This window comes from Aethalodelphis obliquidens, unplaced genomic scaffold, assembly GCF_003676395.1.
Source record: "Aethalodelphis obliquidens isolate GAN/ISIS:26980383/991018 unplaced genomic scaffold, ASM367639v1 scaffold43, whole genome shotgun sequence".
Taxonomy (NCBI): Eukaryota; Metazoa; Chordata; class Mammalia; order Artiodactyla; family Delphinidae; genus Aethalodelphis; species Aethalodelphis obliquidens.
The window spans coordinates 6987163-7003155 of record NW_020837987.1 but is presented as its reverse complement, the minus strand read 5'-3'; the positions used below and the strand labels follow the sequence as shown (position 1 = coordinate 7003155).

The 15993-nt window shown below is 33.9% G+C and overlaps 1 protein-coding gene across 6 annotated transcripts in view; it reads left to right on the top strand.

Moving 5' to 3' along the window:
• LOC113605507 (zinc finger protein 420) overlaps window positions 1-15993 on the top strand; it is a 38248-nt gene that overhangs the window by 4221 nt on the left and 18034 nt on the right. For 3 of the 6 annotated variants that reach the window (XR_003427256.1, XM_027078891.1, XM_027078887.1), the window contains exons 3-4: window positions 6097-6185; window positions 7454-7580. Coding sequence is in view for 2 of the 6 variants with exons in the window: in XM_027078891.1 (XP_026934692.1) it covers window positions 6177-6185; window positions 7454-7580 (136 nt within the window). In the remaining 4 variants the exon portion in view is untranslated. Of the gene's footprint in view, window positions 1-6096; window positions 6186-7453; window positions 7581-8572; window positions 8690-11542; window positions 11628-15993 lie in introns of those variants that run through there. The other 3 variants (XM_027078890.1, XM_027078888.1, XM_027078889.1) reach the window with 3 other exon arrangements.

The window sequence follows — 15993 nt, the reverse complement described above, 5'->3', positions numbered from 1 at the left end:
CCCAATGTTTTGTTGATAATTGTGTATATTGTTTCTATGGTTTATCTTTGGAGCAAATTTCTAGAAGTAGCCTACTTTTAGTTTATTTTAATGCTTTTGACATAAATTCTACCCAAATCACAACCTTGAGGAATAATAAAATTGGCCCATTTCCTCATTTTTCCCCTTTCTTACTTTTTTCTCCATTACCCAAATTTTCAAAAAAAAGTCTTAGAGTCTGTCTTTATACTGTTAAATATTCTTTTTTCTCTGAATTTATTAAGAATTTCTCTTTTTCACCATAACATGCCCTTGTTTTAAATTTCAGGAAGCTATTATTTCCTAGTTTTATGACATCAAAATAGTACATGTTTGTTGGAATGATTTAGAAAATACAAAAGGAAACAAATAAGGAAGAAAATAAAAATTACTCAGAAACCCTCCTTTGGAATGAATCATAGTTCATATTTGGAATCTATCCTTCAAGTCTTTCTTTTTTACTTCTTATTATGGAAAAATTCAAACATATACAAAGCTAAAAGTACAGTGTAAGGCACCCCTGTGTACTCTACCCATCACTCAGCTTCAACAAATATCAGTTTAAGGCTAAACATGTTTCATCTATGGTTCTACTACTCTCTCCCCCGACCCAAAAAAGCATGGATTATTTTGAAGTAAATTCCAGATATATAATTTCATTCACAAGTATTTTAGTGGGTGTTTCTAAAATATAAGGACTTTTTATTTTACAAACAAAACCACAATGTCATTACTATTAAAAAGAATTCAGTACTCTCTTAATGTCATAAAATAGCCAGTTAGTGTTGTTTTCCCCGTTGCCCATAAATATTTTTTTATGGTTTGTTAGAATCAAGATCCAAACAATGAGCTCGGTGCTTGTGATGACCTAGATGGGTGGAATGGGGGGTGGGGGTGGGGGGTGGGGGGTGGGAGGGAGGTCCAAGAGGGAGGGAATGTAGGTATACATACAGCTAATTCACTTCATTGTACAGCAGAAACTAACACATTGTACAGCAGAAACTAACACAACACTGTAAAGCAATTATACTTCAATAAAAAAAAACCTGTCCAAAACCAAGATCCAAAGAATGTCCGTTTAATGTAATAAGAAGATATATTTCTTAAATCTTTCTTTTTCTCTTTTCTTTCAGTTTTATTTGTTCCAGAAACAGAGTTTCTTACAGAGTTACCCATATTCTGGATTTTGTTGATTGCATATATGTGGTGTTATTTAACATGTTCCTTTAACCCTGTATTTCTTGTAAACTGGCATTTGTAGAGGCTTGATCAGGTTCAGGTTTTTTATGTTTTTGCTTGTTTGTTTTACGCTAATCCTTCATACATAATCATATATACATCTATGAAGTAGTGAATATTTGTTTTCCTTTATGTGATGTTAGCAGTGATTGATAATCTTTATTTGGAATCCATTATTTTATCAGAAGTCACAAAATATTATTTAATTCTATCATTTCTTCTGCATTTATTAGCTGGGATACTTCTGTAAAGGGACAGCCATCCTCTCATCAATGTCTTGGTTACTCTGAAGTATAGCTTATGCAAAAAAAGTAGAATAAAAGCTTGATTTTACTCTCATTTTTCAGCATCTTCCAAAGTTTATCGTGTGTTTTCCTTTTAAATTATCATTATGAACTTGTAGATTCAAATATATTTGCTATGTTTCAGTCTATAGCAGTTATTCTTATTAATACTCAAACTGTCCATCTGTTGCCAGTGGGATCCTCTTTACTACCTCCGATTTGGCTCCTTTTGAATTCCTTTTGATTACTGTTGGAATTTGTGGTAGATTCCAAACTTTCTGGTGTGACAAGATGTTCTAGGCCCATCTTGTCCATTTTCCTATGTTAAACATGAAATCAGCCACTTCTCTGTGGAGCCCTGGTTCCTTTTAGTGAGAAGTGATTTTAAGAAGCCACAATTAGGATAGTTGGAGTTCTCATTGCTTCTGGTTGTTATTGCTTGTAGGTCTTTACAGAGTTGGTTAAATATGTATTTTTTAGAAGGAGAAAAATACATCCTGAGTTTATAATGATATTTCCAATTGAATTTAAAGGTTATAGAGTTTTTCTTGATTTTTACATTTGTATTTCTTTTTGTACTCTGAAAATCTTTATTCTTAATAACGTTAAGATAATTACATACTTGCTTTATTCTCATTGATGTATGTGTGTGTAATCATTTCAGAATTGTCTGTTTTAGAATAACAATGCCAATATTATTAACAATTTCTTTTATTTTATAAAACTTTTGTTAACATTTAATAAATTTATTATTTATTAATATTAATAATACTATAGTTACTGAAAAACAGCTATTTGGTTATCTGTTATTAGTTATTTGGTCTGTAGGTTATATTGCACTAGGAATCTAATGTCAAATGTACATATTTGAAAATTCCTTGAAATAACCACTTCCTTTCTGTGTTTACCCTGCTAGTATTTTGAACAGGTAAGTTTGTTTCACTTTGCTTTCGGTTCTTAGGGATTTTTTTCCAGTTTGATTTAATTTTGTCTTACAGTTATACAAAACATACTCACAGTTCCAAAGTCAAATGGATTCTATTTGATACCACCTTATAATATTTTGTGTGTGTTCACGAGAGATATTGAGCTAAAATTTTTTTCTTGCAATATTTTTGTCAGGTTTTGATATTATGGGTTTTTTGCCTCAAAATGTAAAAGAGATTGTCTACTCCTTTTCTTATTTTCTGAAAAAGTTTGTGAAGGAATAGTATTATATCTGCCTGGTAGAACTTACTGGTGAAGCCATCTGGGTCTTCTCTGTAGACAGGGTGTTTTATTTTGTTTTACTAAAAATTCGATTTCTGTAATATCTATGGGGCAGTTTATATTTTCTATTTCTTCTTGTGTGACTTTTGATAATTTGTGTTTTAAGGAATTTGTCCATATCGTTCATATTGTCAAATTTATTGGCATAGGGTTGCATTATCCTTTTAATGCCTGTAAGATCAGTATTCTCTTCTCCATATTGGTAATTTTTTTTCTTCATAGACTTGCTAGGAGCTTATCAACTCTATTAATCTTTTGAAAGAACAAGTTTTTTGCTTTGTTGATTCTCTGTTAAAATCCATTTTGGATCAATTGTGGATTTTGTGTTTATTTCTATTATTTCTTTTCCTCTTACTTTGGGCTTCATTTGTTCTTTAGCCAGCTCCTTAAGGTGGGAACTGATGGTACACATTCCTTTTTTCCTACATTTAAAGCTATAAATTTTCCTTTAAATACTGTTTTTGCTGCAGCCCACAAAATTTGGTAAGTTGTGTTTTTATTGTCATTCAGTTCAGCATATTTTTTAATGTCTTTTGTGATTTCTTCTTATGAGTTATTTAGAAGTGTGTTTAATTTGCAAATATTTGGAGGTACTACTAGACCTCTTACTGTTATTTCTAATTTAATAGTGTGTGGAAAAAGACCAGAAAATATACTCTGAATGATTCAAATTTAAAATATTTTTGGTACTTTGTTTCTTTCCCACACCTGACTTAGTGCCTAGCCATGCATTGCAGTATCCTAAGGAGTTGCAGTCCAAGGACTCAGGCCTCCCAGCCAGCCATGCTCTTATGCACATCTGCCTTCCTACCCCAAGTGCCTCCATTACAATACCTCTTTATCAGGCACCGACTTCCTTATCATGTATATGGAGGCAAACCTTTTTCTTATCTTCCTTATCATGTATATGGAGGCAAACTTTTTCTCCACTGTGACTCAGTACTCAATACTTTTCTACTAGCCCTTCCCCCATCTCTCTCTCCATGAAGTGGGAGGGGTCTTTTGTTTGGTACTCCCTTGGCAGTGAGATGGTTCCATAAACCTGTGTTTATCCATTAGACCTTCTCTAGGTGCTGTTCCATGGGGGAAAATGGAACAGTGGGGGAGTCAGCACTGTCTCTGGGTTAGCCTCTTGCTTATACTAGCTGATTAGTAAGTAATTAAACATTAAAGGCTTGACTGGTACTGTCATTTGGCTGTTGTCTTCGTCAGCTTTTCTGACAACCAGCAGCTCAGCTCTATCTAGCACAGCTCAGCTCTTGACAGTTGAGTGTGGTATTCTTGAGAGTTGGGTATGGTATCAGTTATATCATGGTACTTGATAGTGTTGTATGAATCCTCTATATTGTTACTGATTTTTAAGAATCTACTTGTTGTATCAATTACTGAGAGAAAGATGTTAAAACTTCCAAATCTGATTGTGGATTTGTCTCTTTCTTCCTTTAGTTCTTTCAAGTTTTACTTTATATATGTTGATACTCTTTTGTTATATCTTTACACATTTAGGATTGCTGTGTTTTCTTGATGAATTTATCATTTATTGCCAGTGTTACTCTTTATTTTGCCTTATATTAATACAGGTACACAAGCTTTCTTATGCTTAGTGTTTGTATGGTGTATATTTCTGCATTTAACTTTTTTCTAATCTTTATTGGAGTATAGTTGCTTTACAATGTTGTATTAGTTTCTTGCTTTCTCCATTTAACTTTTAACCCATCTGTTTATGTTTAAAGTGCATTTCTTGTAAAGAGCATACAATTGGAATTTGCTTTTTTATCTTGCCTTGACATTGTCTTTTTATTGGAATAGTTGGACTGTTTACCTTTAAGTTAAGTAAAATTTAGTTTAAGCCCTGCCAGGGATGGGAGCATCCATATACATGTCTTTTATGAAGAACTTGGCACTTTTTGGAGTTTAATTCATTTAAATGTATTTGTGTCTTCAGCTCTGTGATGATTTTTTTTTTAATTCTGAATTTACATCTTATCTGAATTCTTTGTTTATCGTTACGATGGGCACAGTTATCGTAGCTGGAAGAAGTGGAATTTCTAATTAAATATTTATTGATCACCTATATCAATGATTCTCTGTAGGGGCAGTGACTTTCCCTAGGGGTGTTTTCGAAATATATCTGGGTTCTTTTGAATGTTTAAATAACTGGGTTGAGGGTGAAGGCTTCTGGCTTTTGAAGGACTGAAGCAAACCATGGATCTAGATCACAGCTTAGAAAGCTTTTCTGTAAAGGGCTAGACAGTACATATTTTAGGCTTTATGGGCCATATGGTCTCTCTTGCAGCTGTTCAACTCTGCCATTATAGTGTGAAAGTAGCCAAAGACAGTATATAAGTGAATGAATATAGATGTGTTCCAGTAAAGCTTTATTTTTAAAAATAATTGGTGGGCAGTAGTTTGCCAACTTCTAGATGTCCTGAAGTGCACAACAAAGAAATTGTCTGTGACCTGCAAAATGAGGACCATAGCTGGGGGTAAAATGTGTTTATAATTATCTGGGTCTGGCACCTCTCACGTAAAGCATTTTTTGCCTGATTTTTTTTGAATTGCTGCACTTATCTATTTTACTATTATTGCATGGTTTTACTGTCAGCTAAATCTTCCAGGAATGCTACCATAGTTTGATTGAGAAAAGATTGTACTTTGTTTTATTCGGAAATTTACTGAGTTTTTTTAAACCATTTTAAAAAGTTACAGCACTGATGGCAACACTGCTTGTGATAAGACTTGCTAGTATCACATACTTGTAGAAGTCTTCATTTGTAGTAATGCATTTCATTGATTCTACACACACATACACACACATACATACATATATGGCCTTTTTTAAAAATGTCAACTATAAATAAAAGATGTCAACCATATTAAGTTAAATATTGTAATCTTAAAAATCTAAATGTGTTCATTTTAAGTAGTTGTAAGCCTAAGTATTTAACTATTTGAGCCTTCTATGTAGTTGTATATGGTTATTAACATATTAAAGTTTAACAGTTGGTCATTATCTCTGTTTTTGATATAATGTATATGTGTGTTTTATTACCTATAAGTTTCATTTCAGAAACAGTAAAGACGTTGTAAATGTTTCCTCTTTGTATATAGAGAGAGCATTGAGTTTGACCAGGGTAAGAATCACCACCTGTATCTCCACTGCTTAGTGTATATTTTGGGGATGGGAGAAAGAGACAGGAAGAGGAGAACAACAAAGATAACTCTAACTTACCCATTTGGAGGTTTGCAAAAAGCATGGTCTCATGGTTCTGTTTCTCCTCCCCAGTACTGCCTTTTCCAGACTCTGTGCTTCTCTAAGATAGGAACCCAGAAGATGATTGATCATTTCTTGCAGCTGTAAAAACCATGGCTCAGGTAAATCAGTGTTTCCTTGTGCCCTCTTTAAATAATCACTTTTTTACAGAATACGTGCATGTTTGCATTCCTTATTCCTAAAAGTTCCTTCCTGACTCACCCCATTCATGAATGTGCTTTCCAGTTTTTTCCAGTCTTATAAGTGATAGTGTCTTCCCTAAGTATGTCTTTCTAATCTAACCTATATTCACATACTTACGCAAAAGTCCAATGAGCATCTTTGACTGGGAACACTGATATAACAAAAGCAGAGTCCCTGATTTTTTAAGATTTGTACATACCACCCATGAGAAAACTTTGACCTTCTCTTTAGACCTACATTTCCTGGTTAGACAAGATAGGATTTGGTCTTGACTGGGCTTAGTGTCCATACATGGCAAACCTCGTGCTTTGTGAGCTTTTAAGATAAGGAACATATTAGGGATTGAATACAGAGAGATCAGGGATCTTCCCTGGGAATCTGTGATTGACGAATACCAGTAACATGGATCATTTTGAGATTCAACATTTTGTGCTAATCTTGAATGTGTAAGTTTAGATTATCTTTTCTACCTTTATGTTGCTTAGAATAAAGAAAAGGTAAGTTTTTAAGTGATTAATAGTAACAAGAAAGATCATTATTCACGTGATGATGCCGTTGAGAATTATAAACTCCCAAAATTAAAAAATGCTTACTTTATGTAACCTAAAGTGTTCAATGATGCACACTTATTAAGTCAGATATATTCATTATATGGAGCTATTCTACAGTCTGTTAAAAATATTTACTAAATTATTGGTAACCAGGAAAATGCTTATGTAATATTCTGATATAATGGTGAACCTGAGGTTTCAATAAATTCTTTAATTTTATGCAAATCTTATAAGATAGAGATTTTATAAGGTTTTACAGAAAACTATACCAAATTTTTTCTTTCTTAAATAGAGAAGAAGAGAAACTTGCATTTGTTGAGAATGCATGATATGTAAGACACCTATTGTACAGGGTGCTTGTGTATGCTATTTCTTTCAATTGGGACATTGCATTTACTTTATTAATTCTCAGATTTATGTGTAAAATGAGATATTCTATATGCAGGAAATATCTACAGCAACAGGCATAAAAAGGAACTTCAGAAGCACCAATTTCTTTAGTGTCTTATCCATGTAAGAGGCTTCCCAGCCTATTTGCTCTGTTGCCTTCTTCGTGGAGAGCTCTCTATCATCTCCCCTTCCATTGAAAAAATATTTTCTTTATTTCCACAACTAGTATTATGTTTGTGTTTCAGAGATCAGTGATGTTCAGGGATGTTGCCATTGACTTCTCTCAGGAAGAGTGGGAATGCCTGGACTCTGCTCAAAAGGATTTGTATAGAGATGTGATGTTGGAGAACTATAGTAACTTGGTGTCACTAGGTAAGGATATCTACCCCTAGTATTTCAGGATCTACCTTTGGAATGGCTGCTTTCTTTTCTGTTATTTCAATGTTGTTTTTAAGTGATTAACTGAATTTCTTATTATTCTCCAAGGAATAGTTTCAAATTACTGGAAGTAGACATGGATGGTTTCATTGGGCACATTTATCTTCTCCAGCCTTCAAATATAATTGCCTGTCTTCCTTCTGTCTTGATTTTCCCATCTAAATGATGACTTTAGTCTTTGGACTCTTCAAGTCGCTGGAATATAATTGTCTCTTGCCCCTTCACTTCTCTTTCCCCCTGTAACAACCCTTTTATGTAAACTTGGGAGTCATTTCCTTTCCAGATTTTTTTTAATATTTAGATTTATATCATTTGTCTCCATTCTTTAAAATGTACTCATTTATTCAAAATATATTTATTTATTGAGGGGCCTATTCTATGCCAATGACTGTAGTAGGCATTGGAGAAATAATGATCTAAACAAGGTTCCTATTTTGGTGAAATTTACATTCTTGTGGGAGAAATACAAAATAAATAAGGAAACAAAAATATATGTGTATGTGTGTGCATATTTATGTGCATATATTTATTTATTTAATAAATATAAAAATTGCAGGTAGCAATAAACAGTATGAATAAAGGCGAAGTAGAATAGGCAGAGAAAGAACTAAATGGGGAATGGGGGGGTAGGTTATTTTAGATAGGTAGATTTTGTAGAAACCTCTCTAAGAAAGTAATATTTGAACAAAGACTTTACCAAAGTAGGGGCATGAATCAGGCCAGTATCTGGAGGAACAGTATTCCAGGCAGTTGGAATAGTAGGTGTAAAGGACTTGGGCTGGGCATTAACTTTGTAGGAGGAACAGAAAAACATTATATCTAAAGAAAAGTGAATGATAGAGTAATAAGAAATAAGGATAGTTAAAGAATAGAAAAAAAGGAGTTGAAATTTTATTCTCTAAGGTGGTGCCCTCTGAATCCTGGCCGAAGCAAATGCAAATTCTCTCTGGAGGAAAGTAAGAGGGCTTTTAGAATTCTCACAAATTAATCAACAAAAGATGAGCTCACAAAGATCATCAAACCCACGAGGAAACAGGTCACAGGTGAGTTGATAAGTAATCTAAGGAAACAATAGATCGCATGGTAAAAGATTTAACATATTGGAATTTTTAAATGTAAATATAAACTATTGGTGAAATACTTAAAGAAATAAACTAAATTACAAAAATGAAAAGCAATAAAAGATTTTTATAAAGGAACAGATGTGAAAGAGAACTAAATTGAACATTTCTAAAGGTTCTGTTCTTTTTAAAAATAATTATTCTAAGGTTGATAAATTTGCATGAAAATTATTCTCTCTATAAAAAGACGTCATAAAGAAAGTAAATGACAAGCCGTGAATTGGGTGAAGATAATTGCAATGCATATTGACAAGAATTAAGTTAGTATCTAGAATATAAAAAGCTCCTATAGAGGTAAATAACCTTTTTTGGAAAATTGGGTAAAAGACATTTATAGGCAGTTCAAGGAAAAGGAAATGCAAATAGCCAATAATCATGAAAAACTGTTCAACCTCACTAGCAATCAGGAAATGCAAATTAAAACCACAGTGAGATAATTATTTCACACGCCCTAGATTGGCAAAAATTGAGAAGTATGACAGTACCAAGTGTTTACAACTTTTAAATGCGTAAGTGCTATATACCTCATTATTCATAAAAGCCAAAAAGTGGAATGACCCAAATGTCTATCAGCTGATGAATAGGTGAGTAAAATTGGTATATCCTTACAATGGAATATTAGCAATAAAAAAGAATGAAGTTCTGATACATACTACAATACAGATGAACCTTGAAAACATGCTAAATGAACGAAGCCAGACACAAAGACTACATATTGTATAATTCCATTTATATGAAATGTCCACAATAGACAAATCCATAGAGACAGGAAGTAGATTAGTGGTTGCCCAGCACTGAGGTGGGAGCTGGGAGGTGAGGGTGGATTGGAAAATGAAAATGGGGAAATTGAAAATGACTGCCAATAGGTATGGGGTTTCTTTTTGAGGTGATAAAAATGTTATAAAATTTGATTGTGGTGATTATTGTACAATTCTATGAATATAGTAAAAACTGTTGAATTGTATGTACTCTAAATGAATGAACTGTAGGTATATGAATTGTATGTGAGTAGATCTGTTTTTTTAAGTGTACTGTACCTTACTGATGTCAGTATCAATTGGCATAATCACTTTGGAAAAATATATAGAAATTATTTCTAAACTTTTACAAAAGTATTTATTTATATTTATTTGGTTGCACTGGGTCTTAATTGCAGCACACGGGATCTTCATTGTGGCATACAGGATCTTTAGTTGCAGCATGTGGAATCTTCTAGTTGTGGCATGCAGGCTCTTAGTTGCAGCATGCGGGATCTAGTTCCCTGACCAGGGATGGAACCCAGGCCCCTTGCATTGGGAGCATGGAGTCTTAACCACAGGACCACCAGAGAAGTCCCTATTTCCAAATTTATATGCACTTTGGAAATAGCAGGAGTCCTTTTAAAAATTCCAGATCCCAGGCCACATCCCAGACCAATTAAATCACAATCTATGGACACGGGACAGAGATATTATTTTTTGAATTTCCCTAGGTTGTTCAAATAAATGTTCAGCCATGTTTGGTAACTACTGTAATATGATATTATCTGAGAATTTATTTTTAAAATTTAATTGTTATTGCCGGTATGCTTGGATTTATTTCTCTCCTATTTTATGCTTTTGGATTACTCTGTTGATCTTCTTTGCTTCCTTTTAAAATCTTTCCTTAATCAGGATGGGTACAGTTTTTTTGTTTTTTGTTTTTTTTAAACTCCACTTCCTCCCTTGTTTAGTTTGGAAGGTATACACTATTTGTATGCTTTTACTGGTTATCTTTAATTTTTTATCACATGCATTTTATTCATCTTAATGCAAATGCAGTTTTGTAGTTTCTTAAATTATAATGATGTTAGAAAAAATATACATTTTTAATGGAAATTAAATATTTTACTAGATATTAATTGTTTTTATTAATAATAAAACATAGTTATTCAAGCCACATATAATATTTGGTCTGCATACTACTTTGTAGAGGTCTTATAATAAACTGTATGCCTCACTCTCATCCCTAGGATTTCAAGGCCAACAAGTTAAAAAACACAGATATCAAGGACTGTATCTACCTTGAAATAAATTGGTGGCTGCTGTGGCAGTGAATTGAGGTTTATAGAGAGATGTGATATTTTCATCTCTATGTCAAATACATATTTTATTTTCACAAAATTCTTGTCAGGCGTGTACCAGCAGTGTATGACTTACTCTTTTTCTACACTTTGACCAACACTAGATATCATCACTTAAAAATATCTGTAAATTTGTAGATAAAAAATTGAATAACATATTGCCGTGATTACTGGTGAGTTTAAATATTTTGAGAGTATTTCTGCCTGTTTTGGTCATTTAATCATTATCATTATTGTTTGTGTCACTTAACAAGTACATACTTAAGAAAGGCTATAGTTAATGTCTCCCTTCTCCCAGGACAATATAAAGAATCTTAGAATGTTTTAACTTTGGTTATTCTTTCCTATTTAATATGTTATTGTTGACTAATATTTTAATTCTGTTTTCTTTTAACCTCCCAAAATGGGCATTATTTTTGTTTTACAAAATGGCAATATTTGGTTGTAGATTTATTCACATGAATATCGTTTTATTTGCACACTATTCATCTTCCATCATTCCTTCATACTGCGATCATTTTATTTATCATGAAATACATTAAGCAAGACCTATTGTTAGTAAATACTCTTCATTTATATTTCTGTTGTTGCAATATAACCTTGTTTCATCTTCATTCTTGCCTGATGATTTAACTGGGTATGGAATTCTATACTGACAATTATTTTTTTCTCAGCGTTCTGTAGATATTATTCCACTGTCTTCTGGCTTCTGTTGTTGCTCTTGAGAAGTCTACCATCTGTCTCATTGTTGTTCCTTTTGTAAGTAATCTGTATTTTCTCTCTGGCTGTTTTAAGATTTTTTTTTAAGATCTTAATATAATTGATTATATTGTTTTATTTCTAGAACTTGTTATTTTCCCTCTCCCCTAGATCTTATTTTTCTTCTATATATTCTCTTCCTCATGGTTTTGATTTTATATTTTCATATATTTTAAGCATTTATATTACATGTGTCATTCAACAATTACAATTTCTGGGGAACCGGTCTAATTCTGCAGTTTCTTGCAAGCATAGGGGCTCTTGTGTAATGATGAATTATCCATAGCATTTTTTCTTCTTTTCATTGAGAGTCTAGGGCAAGACAAAAATGTACCTTGTCATTTTCCTTTGAGATCAGATGGATTTTTCTTTTCCTTTGTCTGAACTGTAGGCCTTGGACAGTTCTGATTTTGTGAAGAGGTTCAGTGCTAGTCCTTGACGTTTAGTGGGCCCAAGGCTTTTTGTCTCTTGGGTTTTTTTCATTCCAGTAAGGTATAAACTTTTGGGCAATTGAAGTCAACAAATGTCCTGAGGGTAGCTGTGACTTCAGAGCATGCTGACCTCTAGTATCTGATGATCTCTTCATTTTGCCCCCTTTGGATCTGCTTTATTTTCCTTTAAGCATGGCATACTTGTAAAAGGGTATTTGATATATATTATCTAGCATTTCATGGTGTTTTGGGGAAATCTGATGCACCATTCACATACTTTCAATATTGAATCCTTCTTTCTTTGAACATGCTATATCTACTTTTCTTTTTATGTCCTTCTGTAAAGTTTCATTGCCTTTTTAAAAGGTCTTGCACATTTCTTGTTAAGTAATTTCCTCAGTACTTTATAAATTTTGTTGATATTATAAATAGAAATATTTTGTTCTCAGACAAAAATCATATATATACATACATATATAGGTAGAGCAAAATATTGCTTTCTGTAAATTGATAATAACCTTATAGAAATATCTAATAGTTTTGTGATGGATCATGTTGGATTTCTAGGTAGATAATTTTGCTCTCTACATATAATGTGTGATCCCTTTCTTTTCTATTTGTACCATTTTGTGAAAACTAATCAGTAGGAGCTGAATATTTGACTGTATCACAATTTGAAAACAATTATTGTCTTTTTTCAGACTTTATTGGGAGTGCTTCTAATGTTTAATTTAAAGTTTTTTTATTAAGTATGTTTCTGTCGGTTTCTGGTAAATACCCTTAATTAGGTTAAGGAAGAGCCATTAGAGTTTTTAATAGACGGTCTGAAAATACATTTTCTGATGTTGAACTATTTCTGCATTTGTGGGGTAAACCTTATTTGATAATGATGTATTAGTCCTTAAATACACAGCTGGATTCTATGTTGCTAATATTTTCTTTTAAAAATTTACCTATGTTTGTGAGATTGGATTAGTTTTCCACAGACTGGACTGTTTGTGAGCTTTCTTTGTCCAGTTTTGTTACCCGAGTTCATTTAACTTTGTAAAATGACTTGGGTGGATTTCCATGTTTTTTTATGTTCAACAACAGTTATATATGATCTTGCCAATAATACCATCAGTCATCAGTATCTGTTGCTTTTTAGGAGCACAGACATTGAACTCAAATTTTAAATTCTTAAACAAGTGGCCCAAATGGTCAATTATTGAAATCAATCAAGATCTCTAAAACAAAGGAGCCTTAGTGTGGGGAGACAGCCTGATTCAGCCTGCCTCTTTATCTAATCATGTGCCTGGCAATGTGTTTATTTGATCCAGACATGGTTGAAGTGAATGCCTTGACAGTCAAAGCTTAAGTCATACTCTTGCATTACAAAAAAGAAAAAAAAGCCAACTGTAAGGCTTAACACTATAGGAAGGCATGGAGAAGAGTTGCAGAACTTCTGTGCCCTCTCCAGGTGCACCACCCTTCTAGCACTTCAAAGTGTTCACTGACCCAGAAGCTCTCTGAACCCCTCCTGTTAGGATTTTTCATGGAGGCTTCATTATGTAGGCATGATTGATTAATTCAGTGGCCATTAGCAATTAATTCAAATTCCAACCTCTCTCCCTTTTTCAGAGGTGGAGAGTGGCTGAAAGTTCCAATGCTTTAATTACATGGTTGGTTCCCCTGGCAACCAGCTCCTGTCCTTGGGGGCTTTCCAAAACTCACCTCATTAACATAAACTCATGTGGTTGAAAGGGACATGTTATGAATAACTAAAAACATTCTTTTTACCTTTATCACTCAGGAAATGCTGAAAGTTTAAGGAGCTTTCTCCCAGAAAACAGGGACAAAGTCCAAATATACTGCTTCTTATTATATCACAATATTATAGTCCTCTACTTTGACTGTGGATTTATCAGTTTCTCTTTGTAAGGCTATCAATTTTTGCTTATTTACTTCAGAGCTAAGTTGTTAGTTGCCTAAGGCCATGGCTGTTCTGATTCCTCTTGCCTGACTCTAAGATGATTGCCCTGAGCTGATTTCACTGGAAACTGATAAAGAACTCCTACAAACTTAAGCTTCATCAATCTACCTCCCTGCACCCATAGTCATTCTGCCTCTTTTCCTATTATCATAGATGAATTTCTGTGCTTTTATCTAAGTCCAGTACCTCCACTTATATACTAAATGCCAGTCCTACTCATCTGTTTGAGGACATTGTTGAAGTGATTGCTCTCTTAGTCTCCTGAAACATCAGCTTGTCTATATCTGTTATAATCGTTTTTATCAGCATGTTACCAAACTCAGGTTCGGCTATTCACCACTTGAAAGCTAATACTTGAAAGACAAGTGTTGGTTAGAAAAGAAAAGGTTGCTTTATTCAGGAGGCTTGCAACCTGGAGAGAAGGAGGACTTGTGTCCCAGAACCAACTCCGAAGATTCTGCTTGGCCATGAAAGTTTTTAAAGGGATAAAAGGGGAAACGATCTCAGTTAATCATTAAGGTAGCGGGTCAGATTCCTAGTCATTTTCCATTACGTGCAGACTTACTGACTCTTGTGATCTTCCTTTAGATGCTATCTTGTTCATGTAGTTTGCTCGTGGGATTACTGAAAGGAAGGCTGGGGAAAGGATCTTGTCATCCGTTAATTACTTATTCTTCATTTCTGCTTCTTTAAGGAAAGAATCAACAGATTAGGCAGGGCATTGTGTGATCAGTAGATTTCAAAGGTGTGATTGGGCTGGAGGTTAGTTAAGCATGGGGGCATCTGGTGTAAAAGTTAGTTAAAATATAGCTTCACTGAAGTGACAAGGCAAAAGGCCTTCTGCAAAGTGCTGGTTCCTGCAAAGAGTTGTTTCTTGCAGAGAGCTACTTAAAAGCACACAAACATGTAACTTAGCTCATCTTAAAAGGAAAAACAAAACAGACACAAATCTCTAAACACATATTTTCCTCTTGCTACAGCCCTATTTCTCTGCTACTTTCTACAACAGAACTTCTCAAAAGAATTTTCCACGCTCCCTACCACCAGCTCTTCTCCCATGCTCTCTTAAATCTGCTTCAATCAAAATTTATCCCCATTTCTCCACCAAAACTACCTAGTGAAGATCACTAGTATCCTCCATATCACTAAAGACTTTGTTAAATGAGAAGTCACCATTTACCTCATCTTTCAGCATGTGACATAATTGATCATTCTTCCTTAAAACACTTGCTTCACTTGGCTTCTGGGATTCCACACTCTCCTAATTTTTCTCCATCTTCCTTGTCATTGGCTGCTCCTTTATTTTTTTTTCTTTTTTTTGGCTGCTCCTTCTTAATCTCCCTTGCTAGTTTCTTCTCATCGACCTGACCTCTAAATGTTGAAGTGCTCGAGGGCTCAATCCTCAAACTTCCCTTATCTTTTCTTCCCTTCTCTTCCCATCTCTTCTGTGTCCAAAGGCTCCCTGGATGATTTCATCAAATCCCATAGTTTTAAGTGTCATCTATTTGTCGACGATTCCCAAATTTATAAATCTAATCCATGTATGTCCCCAGAACCCCATATACGCCTGTCTACTCAACATCTTTACCATGTAAAGTCCAAAACCAAATAGTTCAAAACCAAACTCTTGATATTCTCTCCCAAACCTTCTACTATAATGAGAAGTTCACAGTAAACAGCACATTTATTGTTCTGGATGCTCAGGCAAAATACTTAGAGTTTTCTTTGACTTTTCTCTTTCATATTGCATGTCCAATCCATCATCAAATCCTCTTCATTCAGAATATATCCAGAATGCAATGACATCTCACTTTCTCCACCCCTTCCTCCACACTCTAGCCTGAGCCATGTGGATTATTGCTATAGCCTCCTAACTTCTATCCACCTAGCTTCTGTATTTTCCCACTGACTATCTTTTTTTTAAAATTTAAACAAAATAACTAGAAGGATCATTTTTAAGCAA